Below are 14,447 nucleotides of genomic sequence, written 5' to 3' on the forward strand. Positions count from 1 at the left end.
TTGCCTGCCTCACCTACTGGATGCTGTTCAAGCTTTGTTTGTTGAACAATGAGATGCCCAACTCTGATGAGCTGGAAGAATGGTAAATGCAGTGCTTGTTAACATGGTCATAGGGGCTATCTGGGAACTCTACAGTTGTTATAAATCTACTTGTGGCACAGAAATGTAGAATCTACTTCCAGTGCTACTCCATTCCTGTTTTCTCAAAATATTTAACATAAGCTCAGTGGAGTTTGCTATTAATAGTTCATGACGGTGATACAAAGCTTAAAAAAAATATCCTTACTATTCTGTTTCTATTCAAGTGATTTTACAGCAAAAAAGTACATATACAAGACTTTTATTTCTATTATACTTGTCCACCAATAATCATCTTAATAAACAAAGGGAGTTTGACAAAGATAATGAAACATGAACTAAAAAGTTTTCAAAAGTAGATGTGATGAAAATGAAAAATTACACATCTATGTTTTAATTGTATTTGCTGACTCCTGTTGCTTAGTGGGAGAAGCCAGGGCTGCCACCCAGTGGCAATGTAAGTCTTTAAATGATTTTAAGAATAAAACATATTTAAAATAAATTTTAAAAACACAAAACCAATAACCCCATGGTTTAGACAACTTCAATTTTAACATCAGTAATTTTGGTGTATTAATTGCTTGTCGATAACACACTAAAGGACAGAAACCTTCATTTGCTTAGGCAGCACTGGGGAATTGTAGGATTTCCTAAGTTATATGGCTTTAGTAAGCATTTTAATTAAAATACTGAAGGTTATTTTGCTTAAACTTAAGTTCCAGAATTAATAATGAGGGGTTGGGGAGCAAAGACCACAAAATACAGCTGATTTCTTCTATGACCTGCAGAAGTAGATTCAATATTCCACAGCAGCCTCCCATCCATACACCCAAACTTCTGATTAGTAAACAAAATGTAACAGAAACCCTTGCAAAAGTTAAGATTTTAAAAATAATTTTCTCTAACCATTTGGCACATCCCATTTTTTCCTCGGGTATAATCAATTTTAGTGTCTCAGTCAATAAAATTCAAAGCTAAAAGAAAGAAATGGAAGTCGTAGAAATACCATGCCTGGTAATTACTGATGTTCAGAAGTGGAAGGAAACCAAGTAACTCATTGCCTCCTATTTCCCCAACATTTGCCCACGGCTTTTTTCACACTAATATAGATATAACATATCCCAAAACAAGATGTCTTGGTAAAATAACAATAGAGAAAAATAATATACACTAAAGCATCCGCTTATGGTTTGAAAAGCTAAATATCTGACACTGTTTTATTCTCCTGAATAACCAGTTAAGAAAGAAGCACCCCCTCAAAAAATCTTAGAAATTCAGAGATTTTTGTTTCCAACAGCTGTAAGTTAAAAGTGTACAAGATACATTTTCTAACCTATGTCTCATTTGTTTTGCTTTACAATAAAGACAATGAATAAATTTTTTAAAATGGGAGACACAACATACTTGATATTTACAATGGCTTATGACAAATACCTGAAAATAATTTCTAATTTTCCATTTATTATTGCTATTTAGTCACACATGTTCCATGAAATTTATTTTAGCATATGCCGTATATTGATATGATAATTTTATATGAAGAGAAACTGCTGAGGAAGTGACTTAACGTGGTGCCCTTACAAGGAAATAAAGGAAAAAAAAGAAAAATAACCCAGTAAATTCTTCCATAAAAAGACTTCTGAGCTGCATCATTTTCTTAAAATATAAAACCTTAATATTAGAAGCAAAGAGAAAAACAGCAAAGAAAACAAGAAAACAAGACCAAGGATAAGGAATTGCTTTGTGCAGATGCTTTGCATATGTAGTAGATATATATATATATGTATGGACTGAGTTATAATAAAAATACTTATGTATTATAGCCAATTCTCATGTAGAGTTAGAAAGCAATTTCCAATCAAGCACGACTGGACATTTTCTCAGTCTTCAATTACATGACGAATTATAGCTGTGTAGCAGTCACTTCTGGTCAGCATTATCATGACAAATGCTTGATAAGATACAGTTTTTCTCCTTGTTCACTTGTAAAAATTGGTGCCTTTTTGTAATGTTCTACAAGTTCTTCCATGGTGCTGAATTTACGCTGCCCAATACAGTAGACAGTCTCTTTTAGTTGAACTTTAAAATGCTTGTTTTTCCCTTGTGCTTTTAGTGATACAGAGAAATCATTTGGCTAAAAAAAAAAAAAAAAAAAAAACAGGTAGGGTAAACATTTTGAAAGACATCTACTACCATTTTTATATTAAACTAATAATAGCACTCACAAAGGCTCTAAACTAAATTATTTACATAGATTGTCTCCTTTACAACTCCAGACAAACCTGTTTTAGAGATGACAAAATAGAGGCCATGAGAAGCTAAGCTGCTCAAAATCATGCATCTAGTTAGCTAATAAGAATGCAGAATTCAAACCCAAGCAGTCAGACTCCAAAGTCTCTTAAATAATAAGCTCTAACACCCAGAGCAAAGCCTTAGTTTTAACATCTGAGACATAAGAGACAACAAGAGACTTTTCTCCTGTCAGACTATTGGAGTAACACATGAGAAAACATGGGCTAATAGTAGTTATCCTACAGACTGAGATAATGCTCTGAATTCTCAAAGCCAACAGACACTAATGAGCAAATCATAAACTCAAATGCCTACAAGGGGAAAAAGACATGTAAACAAGTCACAGAGCGGACAGACAGGAGGAACCACAGTACACGGCCAATCTAAAGAAGGTGGCCACTTATCCGTGATTGTTGCCTTATAGCAAAATGGGCAATGTGGGCAGGCCTTCCAATTTGAAAAGGATGTCTGTCATCTGAATTTTTATAATAAATCTCAGTATTTAAATAATGGTAACAAATTCAAATGTTTAAAAACATTGCTCAGGTTAAACAAAATATGCCTGTTTGAGACCTTTACTTTAAAAATTCTACTGCTAAACATAATGCTGTATTTTGGCTCATATCCATGCTCAATTACTCACCACATGAAAATACAGTATTCTGCAATCCAACTACTTTGAGTTTTTTTTTTAATCTAACACTTTCCTGAACAGTCTAAAACCCTCCATTTAGACAGTTACTGCCAAAGTTTCAAACAGTGGGCTTCTTGGAAATATCCTATACATATGGTTACTCTTATTATACGCTCTAAGGTCACTCCCTTCCTGACCCCTCCTGCACACTGCTTGTCCTAGAAAGCAGGATCAGGTCGGGCATCTAACCAAAATCAAATCCCACCACTCATCCCTATCAACAATCCTGCTTTTCATGAGGGGTTACATTTCCTGAACTTCATTATCAAGCAGTTCAATTAGACTCGATTTCTCCCTCTTCTTTCCTCCCTCTCTCTTATATATATATACATATCATATGCATGTGCACACACTCACACCAGACAGGTTTTCTTCTTTCAGCCTTTTACACAATCACATCTTCACTTTTGTACAACCAGATACACAGAAACAAAACCAATACTAATGATTTGGAAAGTGGAAAAGTAGTGGTAATCTTTTAAAAGGAAAAATAAAGACCATTTTAAAGGGAAATGAGTAGCATCAAATTTCTAATACCCTAACCAAGAGCCCACATGGCTATTTTCTTTCAATTTTTACGGTTTTATAGTTTTACTAGTGCTAGAACAAAAATCTTTTATTGTAAATGTATTTTAAATACACTGAATATTAAAATAGGTTTTTCAGGTAAATAATAAAAGTATATTCCAACTTCCAAATAACCAATTTATGAAGAAACTTAAATATCAATTGTTTTAAGTTATGGATTTTTCTTGACTATAAGGATGACGGCACATCCAATATGCAATTTAAGACACGTTTTCCCAGATCAGTCTACTGCATTGTTTTACTCTGAATCCAGGGTTCAATTTTCTCCATTTTTCAATTTAATGCAACAGAAGATATTTCAGAAATGCAAGAGCAACAGACTTAAACAAGGCCAGATAATCCAGTGAGGTATCACTGCTAGGGGTGTATTTTATTCAAAATAAATATGGCTGGAAACAACACTGACTTTGGTTTCAGAACACATTAAGTTTATATTCCAACTTACCACCTGGTTGATTTTAGGGAAGCAACTTAATCTCTCCAATCTTTTATCTATCTATCTATCTATCTATCTATCTATCTACTACTCAGACCTCTATTTCCATTTACCTTTGAAAACCAACTTACCGAAGATTCACTATCACGAATGAGGAAATCACCTTCATGCCCTCTTTCATTTAATGCCATTTCTGCTTGATGCCTGGTGACCTTTCCGTAATACCATGGATTGCCAGCAAACTTTCCAGTGAGTGAAGGCCTAATGTAATCACACTGCGGAGGTGATGGTTCCAAACCTGAGGTTAACGGATTATTCTGCATAATGGTAACATAGTTTTTTGGCACCAGACCAACCATTCCATTGATCTTCCTGCACTTCCACCATTCAGGGTCATTTTCAGGCTTTTCAATAACATCCATTACATCTCCTTTCTCAAAATTAAGTTCTTCATCATTGGACGAACTGAATGGATAAAGAGCCTGTACCACATGCAACACTTGCCCAGTATTTAGGTTATTGACGACTGCTGCTAATTTCTCTGACAGGGAACCCACATGGTCACCCAAAGGACTGTCGCCTTCCTCAGTTACATAGTTTGAAGGGAACCATCCAACTTGTCCATTGTAGCTACCCCGCCACCACCCATCACTGCATTTTTCCATGACGATCACCTTCGTCCCTTTTATCAATGATAATTCATCCTCTCTCTCTGCCATGTAGTTAAATTTCACATAAGCAGGCATATTGAGGTCATAGAGACGTTCCCCTGGGTCAACAAAGCTTTCATCAGCAGGAGATGCAGAATCTGGCACACTAGGTTTTCTTTTCACTTTTCCAATGCCTGTTGACATACAAAAGGATAATAGAAAGAGATTATAACACAATAATAATCCAAAAAACCAATTTACTCATTATTAAAAAATGTCTTCAACTCTGTAGTTCTTTAAGCCTTTAAACTTAGCTAACAAATTTTTTCTTTTTTTTTTTTTTACATCTTCATGACTTGTTTATAACTGGATGTTTATACCTTTTGACTTCCGTCATAAATTCTCTTTTCATAATCAAACATGCAATTGCAGTTTTTATACGACAGTTTACCTTCTCATCTTTTCTCTCACCAAAGGCGCTGAAACAATTGTATAACATGACGGTGTTCCTAAATTAACAAAAGTTCTTCCAAATGTAAATACAGATTATTTCTCTCATATCTACAATGTAAGTACATGAAGGCTCCACCAAACCCATATTATTGTCTTATTTTATTAATCTAGATTCTACAATTAGCTGTACAGAAATAAAACAACAAATTACAACTTGATATACAATATAAAATTAGTTATGTCTGGATAATCCTTCTATCTGCTTTCTTAGTTCCCAGATCCATGTTGCTCTATTTGCCTCATTATCTTTATTTTAAAATAATACATTATTTACTTGTTTGTTTCCCTCACCCTGTTCACATGTATGCTCCTAAAGGACAGGAATCTGTTTACTTTGTTCACAGATATAACATCAAAAATCTCAGTGCTTAGTACATGATAAATGCTTATATTTGTTGGAAGAAGAAAAGCAGTAATCCCAAATGTATGCTATATCAACTATGACCATGTGTTTTCACTGATCATTTCTTACACATGATTTTGTGTTGTGCTTTTACTAAGAAAACAGAGGCATTTCTAAAATTTCTTCAGCATTCTATCTTAAAACTCTTTATTACCCTGACTCTTTTTCTTCATACAGGTTTTCAACCTCTGATTCTTCTGGGTTCTGAAATACCATCATTCTGCCACTTTGGGGGTTCTTGGCCATCCTTCTTAGTCTCTTCTACTGTTTAAAATCATACTCAGATCACTTTTATTCCAAAATAAAAGTTACTTCAACTCTGCTACTCCTTTTGAACTACATCATTCTTTAAAACGTGTCTCCTGCGGGCACCTAGGTGACTCAGTTGGATAAGTGTCAAACTTCAGCTCAGGTCATGATCTTATCGTTCGTGAGTTCGAGTCCTGTGTCAGGCTCTGTGCTGACAACTCAGAGCCTGGAGCCTGCTTCTGATTCTGTGTCTCCCTCTCTTTATGCCCCTGCCCCTGCTCACATTCTCTCTCTCAAAAAAGAAAGAAACACTTTAAAAAATTGTGAAAAAAGTGTCTTTTTTCCTTCAACTTCTTTACCACTCATGCACTCACTCCCTAACTCCTTATGATCTGGTCCTTTAATCTCTACCATTCTACCAAAACTACTCATTACACTATTCTTATAAAAATGGTATCATTCCTTTACTGCCAAATCACTATCTTTTAAAATCTTCACTCTTTTCAAACTTCCTATGTGGCAACCAAGTTCACAGATTACTGTTTTCTCTTTTAACTTCCCTAAGAGTTTCCTGCATTCTCTACTGACAAAATATTCTTGTGTGCATCCGTCTGAGCTCCTCTAAATCTTGTCATAAAATTATATCATACTTCTTTCTTGAAGGCAAAAAACTAGAAAACTAGATCTTAGTACCTTTGTATCTCCAGTGCCCACACTGGTAATAGGAACAAAGTGAATGTTTGCTGAATGAAAAAGTGAATGATTCCTTATTGAATCATTGAAGGTGTTTCCCCAGATATAGTGCCTGGACTTCCTCTCTACTTTGAGGAAAGTATACTTTCATTTTCCATAACTTCTACATAGAAGGTTCCAAGGTCTCTTGGCAGTTTTAATCTCTTTCTGGAATTCAAGCACTACCAATTCCAGACGTTGTTATATATATACCAGATTGCAACACTCTTGTCCAAATAAAAGTAGCCTCTCCCATAGCCATAAATCAACTCCCGCCCTCCCAACTTCCTTATTTGTGGTGTTCACGATATCATCCTGAAAAATCCTCACATCACGGATTTCTGACAGAATAAGGAATTCTAAGGCTTCATCCATCCAAAAAAGTAATTAATAAGCTGGCAGATACTGTCAGAATAAACTTTTGCAGAACTCTGGAATCTAGTAAAAAAAACTCAGAAAAACTTACAAAACTAGGGCAAGCCTTAGTGAAAACAGCTGCTGCTTTGAAGTAAGAGAATGCTGTGGCATTTTAAATTGCCTGCCCACGATGGCTTTGAGGCAGCAACTGGCATTCCTAATGCCAGAGGGAGCTTATTCTCAAAGAATTCTGACTGTGGATTTCAACCTGTCTGGCAGCCACGTGAAGGACTGGCACAATGGCTTGTCTTGGTTTCACTGGACCCGGAACATTCCCATTCTTTTACTGAAATCATTTAATTGACGTAGCACCTTGGGGACAAGGAACAGAGAGACTGAAAATCCCTGGGAAGGAAATGACAGAACACCAACTTCAGAGGCCACACATGACAAAGAATATAGACTTTACAAAAACAGTTTTAAAAAGTCAGTCAACAATCAACAATGCACAATTAGAAGCAACAACAAACCCTAGGAAGAGGGTAGAATCCGATGCTAGAAGAAAGAACTGTCAACCAAGAATTCTATAATTAGCGAAACTGTCCTTCAGAAATGAAGGAAAAAATAAGACACTCCTAAATAAACAAAAATTGAAGGAGTCTGTCACACTAGACTTGTGCTACAAGAGATGCTAAATAAAGTCCTCCAGGCTAAAGTGAAAAGACACTGAACAGTAACCTGAAGCCATATGAGGAAATAGAAAACAACAGTAAAGGTAGCTCCATTCACAAATACAAAAGCCAGTAGTATTAGATTTTTGGCTTGCAAACCCTTCTTTCCTAAAAGATACAAATGTAGAAAACAGTGATTTCAAATCTAGGTTAATGGGGACACAATGTATAAAAATGGAACTACGAAGGAATAGTTTTGCATATCAGCTAAATTTCCATTAATTCAAACTTGACTGTTAAAAGGTTAATTGTAATCCCCAGGGTAATCACTAAGGAAATACTAAAACATATGGAAAAGAAATGAGAAGGGAAAATGGTACATTAGAAAATAAAATCAATTACAAAAGAAGACAGTAATAAAGGAATTGAGGGGCAAAAAGGCATAAGACCTATAGGAAAGAAAGAGCAAAACAGCAGAAGGCCTTCCTTATTGGTAATTATTTTAAATGTAAATGAATTAAAATACTAGATTAAAGGGGCAGGGGCAGAGACTGGCAGAATGGGTTTAAAAATAAGTTCCAACTCTATGCTATCTACAAGCACTCACTTTAGACCCAGATACAGATAGGTTGGAAAGTGAAAGGGTAGAAAAAGATATTCCATGACAACAGTAATCAAAAGAGAGCTGGGGTGGCTTTATTAGTATCAGACAACACAGTCTTCAAGACAAAAGTTGTTGCAGAAGATGAAGATATTATATATTGATAAAAGGGTCAATCCATCAAGAAAAATTATCACAAATATTATATACACACCTAACAAGAGAGCCCCAAGACATATAAAGCAAAAACTGAAAGAATTAAAGAAAGAAACAGTTCTACAATACAGAGACTTTTTTTTTAAAAAAGCACAATGGGGCACCTGGGTGGCTCAGTTGGTTAAGGGTTCAACTTCAGGTAAGGTCATGATCTCTTGGTCTGGGAGTTCAAGCCCCGCATCAGGCTCCGACTCTGTGCTCACAAATTGGAGCCTGGAGCCTGCTTCAGATTCTGTGTCTCCTTCTTTCTCTGCCCCTCTCCCACTCACACAATGTCTCTCTCTAATAAACATTTAAAAATTTTTTTGAAAAAATAAAAATAAAAAAGCATAACAATGCAAAAATCAAGGCACTAAATGAACTGCATAAAGGACACTTATTTACAATATGAGAGCTGAAACAAAAAGGCAGAGCATCACCTTGTTCAACCTTAGCTGGCAACATGTGTATCAGGCAACTCAAAATTTCTGCCACTCTGCACAAATCCACAAAACCATCAAAATGATCATTTTGAGGTTATAAGAAAATTTTAACAAGTCACCAAATTCACAAATATGGAATTTGCAAAAGCAGGGTTCATCTATTCTATCAAACAATATAGCAGCATATTAACAGGAATGTACATCATGATAAAAGGGGATTTGTCCTAGGAATGTAAGAGTAGTTCAACATATGAAAATCAGTATTATATGCCACATTAATATAACAAAGGAAAAAATCCCACATGATCATCTTAACTGATACAGAAAAAGCAATGGATAAAATCTAACATCTTTTCATGATAAAGAGTATCTATCAGCACATTGGGACTCTAAGGGAATTTCCTCAACATCATAAAGGGCATCTATTTTAAAAAACCCTGTAGTTAACATCACACTCAGTGGTGAAAGGCTGAAAGCTAAGATTAGGAACAAGACATGGATGCCCTTTTACCCATTTCTATTCAACACTGTACTAGAAGTGCTAGCCAGGACAATTAGGCAAGAAAAAGAAATAAAAGAGATCCAAACAAGAAAGGAAGAAGTAAAATAATCTTTATTTGCAGATAACATAATCATATATAGAGAAAATCCTAAAAAATCCACACACACAAAATGTTAGAATAAACAAATTTAGCAAAGTTGCAAGATACAAAATCAACACACAAAAACTGGTTGCATTTCTATACAGCAGTGAACAATCTGAAGAGGAAATTCAGAAAACTTCCATTTACAATAGCATTGAGAATAAAATACATACATTAAATTTATTAATCAAGGAGATATAAGACCACTAAAAGTACTGCTGAAAGGAATTAAAATAGACCCAAAAAAAACTGTAAGACTTGAAGGCTTATTAGTATTTTTAGATGGCAATAACTAACCAAAGTGATCCATAGCTTCCATGTAATCCTTATCAAAGTTCCAAAACTTTTGCCAAAATGAAAATGCAGATTCTAAAATTCATATGGAATTCCAAGGGACAATCTTAAAAAATAAGAACAAAACGGGAGGATTTACAGTTCCTACTTTCAAATCTTAGCCAAAGCATACAAAACAGTATGGTACTGCACAAAGTGACAGACATATAGACCAACAGAATAGAGCTGAGAGTCTCGAGATAAATTTCTACATCTGTAGTCAACTGATTTTCCACAAGGGTGCCAAGACCACTTAAGGGGGAAAAAATGGTCTCTTTAACAAGTGGCACAAGGAGAAATGGATATCTACATGCAAAAGAATGAAGTTAGACTCCTATTTCACAAACAAAAATTAACTCAAAGTGGATCAAATACTCAAATATAAAAGAGTTACAACTTTAAATTTCTCTGAAGAAAACACAGGGGGAAATCTTCATGACCTGTGCATTATCAATGAGTTCTTAGGTATGACCTCAAAAGCATAAGCAATAAAAAATAAATAGAGCACCTGGGTGGCTCAGTTGTTAAGCATCTGACTTCAGCTCAGATCATGATCTCAGAGTTCATGAGTTCGAGTCTCACATCAGGTGAGCAAGTGCCCTGCTTTGGGTGAGCACAAGCCCCACTTTGGGTAAAGCATGAGTTCAGATGAGCACCACTTCTCTCTCTCTCTCTGCCCCTTGCTCACTTGAGCCCTTTCTCGTAAACAAACAAATAAATATTACAGTCTATATCCAGAACATCTAAAGAATTCTTAGAACCTAACAAAAAGAATCTATTTCAACAAGGGACAAAGCACCTGAACAAACATTTCTCCAATTAAGATACACAAATGAAAAGATGTTCAACATCATGAGTCATTAGGGAAATGCAAATCAAAATCAAAATGAAATGCCACTTCACACCTATTAGGATAGCTATAACCAAACCAAACAAAAAACAAAAAACAAAAAACAAAAAAAAAAAGGAAATAACAAGTGTTGGTGAGGATATGGAAAAACAACTCCCTCTTACACTACTGATTAAAATGTAAAATGTTACAACTACTGTGGAAAAGAAAGTAATAGTTCTTCAAAATGTTAAAAACATAATTACCATATGATCCAGTAATGCTACTCCTAGGTATATACTCAAAAGAACTGAAAACAGATTCCCAATATTTGTACCCAAATGTTCATAGCTTCACTATACACAAAAACCAAAAGGTAGAAACAACCCAACGGTCCATCAATAGATAACAGGTAAACAAAACATAGTACATACCCATATAATGGAATATTATTCAAACATAACACACCTTAAAATGATTCATTTTGTTATATGATTTATACCTCATACAAATTTTCTTTCTTAAAAAGGTTCTCATATCAAATCCTTATTTCCTTTTTGCCAACACTTTCCATTCCCACTATTTGCACACTATTTCAGGCTCATTTTGTTGTGCTTGAGTCTTTAATACCCTCTAAACAAGTTCCTTACTAATCCAATCTGTCCTGCTTCTACCCATCGTCCATATAACTGTTAATACAGTTGTAATCAGATGACATCATTGCTCAAAAGTCAACCCTGGCTCTTCACACCCATCAAATTAAGAGAAATACTCTTCCTAGAATCTACAGCCCTCTCCAGAATGTCCTGACCCTTCATTTCTAGGCTTACAGTATAATGAAAACAGCATAGACTTTGAGTGAGCCTTTGGGTTCAAATCCCAACTATACCACTTAATGTGGAAACCTGAGTGAACGATTTCATTTTTCTGAGCTTAGAAACGGAGAAAACACCACTTACCATGACAGTATTACACTAAATGAATAAAATAACAAAGTAATAACATGATACATACAGTAAATGTTAAATAAAAGATTCTTCCCATAATGTCCTGCAATGAAATTATCCTAAATCTTTCTTAGGCATGTTGCTGTCCAGTTCTCCCAGCACCCTTTGCTAAAGAGACTTTTTTCCATTGGTGCTCTTTCCTGCTTTTTCAAAGGTTAGTAGGCCATACATTTGTGGGTTCAGTTCTGGGTTCTCTATTCTATTCCATTGGTCTATGTGTCTGTTTCTATGCCAATACCATACTGTCTTGATGATGACAGCTTTGTAGTAGAGGCTAAAGTCTGGGATTGTGATGCCTCCCATTTTGGTTTTCTTCTTCAGTATGACTTTGGCTATTTGGGGTCTTTGGTGGTTCTATACAAATTTTAGGATTGTTTGTTCTAGCTTTGATAAACCATCATAATTCTTAATAAAAATGGGCTACTTAAGTCCCCTGTATAAATAACATTTCAACTTTCAATCTTTTGTTTGCCTTATTTGCTAGTTTCTTCCCCAAATCTTATTAAAACCTCTATCAAAAACCCATTCAAGAAATGCCATTTCAAATTATCTTATTCATTTCCCATTTTGTGTTTTCCAACATCCTTCATTCCCACCATCATCCCCCAATGATGGAAGCTTTCCTTTTTAAAGCACCCTGCTACCTTGTACCTCTGAGGTACTTATATGACAGCATACAAGTCTTTTAAGCTCATCTACCAGAGTCATAAGCTTCTGGAAAGGAGCATTTCATGTCTCACTGATTTTTTGCATTTCCTATACTATTTAGAACTGTGTACATACCACATACTCAATGTTTGTTACATTGATTAAAACTGGAGAGTGATGTAACCAAATTCAAACTTTAAACTTGAAGCCAAAGTCTAGTTTCAAAATGATTTTTTTGAATTCTGAAAAAGATGTCTAAGACTAATTATACACTGTCAAAAAAAGAATGAAGAATTTTTGGATAGATGCATGGAAAACACCAAAAACAACCTACTTTAATCTCAGAGGCCCGAAATATTTCAGGGAGAAACCATAACCTTAGAATATTTGTTTTCTAGGCAACACAGAACCCTCTGTGTTCTCTCTTACGAGCATGTTTTCAACTTCACACTAATGCTAGGCATATAAACTCGGTGCCCCAAAAAACTCATGCTCTTGAAAGACTCTGAGCCTCTGCCCATGATGTACCTTATCTCATTCCTCAAGACTCAAACAAGGTTATCTTCTTCTCACTGGAGATTTTCCCTCTCTCCCCAAAACAGAAGGGATGTATTTCTCCTGTGGCATTACTACTCTTTGTAAATATTTTTACTACCATGTTCAATCCTCTGTATACCAATATTTACTTCTTTGAGATCAAACCCATGTTTTTAATCACATATTTCCACTGCCTGAACCATATTAAGCGTTCCATTAATGTTCATCATGGGAATAACAAATGCATGTATAATTGAGAGCTTGCTTTCTTCCCCTCAGCTTCCAATTCTTTGGGAAGAACCTGTTTATTACTGCCCTTTCTCTCTATTGCTAAAAAATAGTCTTTCCAATTTCTTGTTAACAATGACAAAATGCACGGAAAAGTACTTTAAAAAATTATACAAACAAAATATCAGTGTCTCTTAATTTCTCAATTATGTTATAATCAGCACCAATTAGATCATTCCACAATGAGCAAGCGCCCTCAGATCAAGGTATTACCTTTTCTAAATTCTTCTCAACTTCATACAGTTAGTTCTCAATAGTCCTCCTAATCTCAGTCCCTTTTGTGTCAAAGTTTACTAATCCACTCCTTATCTGACTCTAATTCTTCCTCTACTCTTTAGTCATAATGGATACACCAGGAAAAGACTAACAAAAGAAACCCTAAATTTAAATTTTAGTCCTGCTATTTACTGGTCAATTTGATCTTGGTCAAGTTATTTAACCTTCCTCAAATTCCAGTTTCCTGGTTTGTAAAATGGTGGTGTGTGGTAAGTATCTACCTCATAAATTAAAAAAAAAAAGTTACATTTATACATAAAGCACTCAGCACAGTACTTAGCACATAGCAGGCATTCCATTAATCAGTGGTAATTATTAATCCTAGTGCTTCTGGGACTTAATTTTTCAAAAAATACTTTTATCTTTATTATTTCATTTTATAGACAGACCTGGCCAGAGTTAGGATATGCTCAGGTCTAAGCACTAAGGATGTGCACAATTCTGAAGCAGTCATTTCTGATGTGAGAAACAAAAGCAGAAGGAAATTGCAGATAAAATAAATGTCCTTAAAACTTGCATCGCACTGACAAATACTTCAGGCTGGCACAGTAAAAATATAAAATAATACAAGAGGAAAAACCATTTCTCCATGAACTCCCTACTATCCTAATGTTAATGCATGGCTAGAGGGGAAAACAACTGGAGCTTGACAAACAAAATAGTAAGGACTCCAATATCCCTGTGAGTCTTCTTTGCATAAGAAAATCTCTTTGAAAACTTCCCATTTTCACTTTACCTCCCCTAACTCACAAGTATATAAACCAGTCTCTCCTCAAGGTCCCAGAGCAGCTCTTTCTGCACTCGGGTCCTGTCCTTGTGCTTTAATGTCCTTTTGCTTTTGCTTTTAATGTCCTTTTGCACCTTGTGCTTTAATGTCCTTTTGCACCAAAGCCGTCTTCAATAGTACTTTCTTGCCTGTCAACTCTAAACCTCATCACCACTCCAAAACTTCATCAATTTTTATCATTAGCTTTGTTAAAATA

The 14,447-nt window shown here is 35.2% G+C and overlaps 1 protein-coding gene across 4 annotated transcripts in view; it reads right to left on the minus strand.

Moving 5' to 3' along the window:
* Positions 1-324: 324 nt before the first annotated feature.
* NCK1 (NCK adaptor protein 1) overlaps positions 325-14,447 on the minus strand; it is a 79,057-nt gene continuing 64,934 nt past the window's right edge. For all 4 annotated transcript variants that reach the window (XM_029940216.1, XM_029940215.1, XM_029940217.1 and 1 more), the window contains 2 exons: positions 4,220-4,932; positions 325-2,212 (listed from right to left, as the gene is read on the minus strand). In XM_029940216.1, coding sequence (XP_029796076.1) covers positions 2,018-2,212; positions 4,220-4,932 — 908 coding nt within the window. In that variant the 3' untranslated portion in view covers positions 325-2,017. The remainder of the gene's footprint in view (positions 2,213-4,219; positions 4,933-14,447) is intronic.

Source organism: Suricata suricatta, chromosome 5 (assembly GCF_006229205.1).
Source record: "Suricata suricatta isolate VVHF042 chromosome 5, meerkat_22Aug2017_6uvM2_HiC, whole genome shotgun sequence".
In the NCBI taxonomy this organism is placed as follows: Eukaryota; Metazoa; Chordata; class Mammalia; order Carnivora; family Herpestidae; genus Suricata; species Suricata suricatta.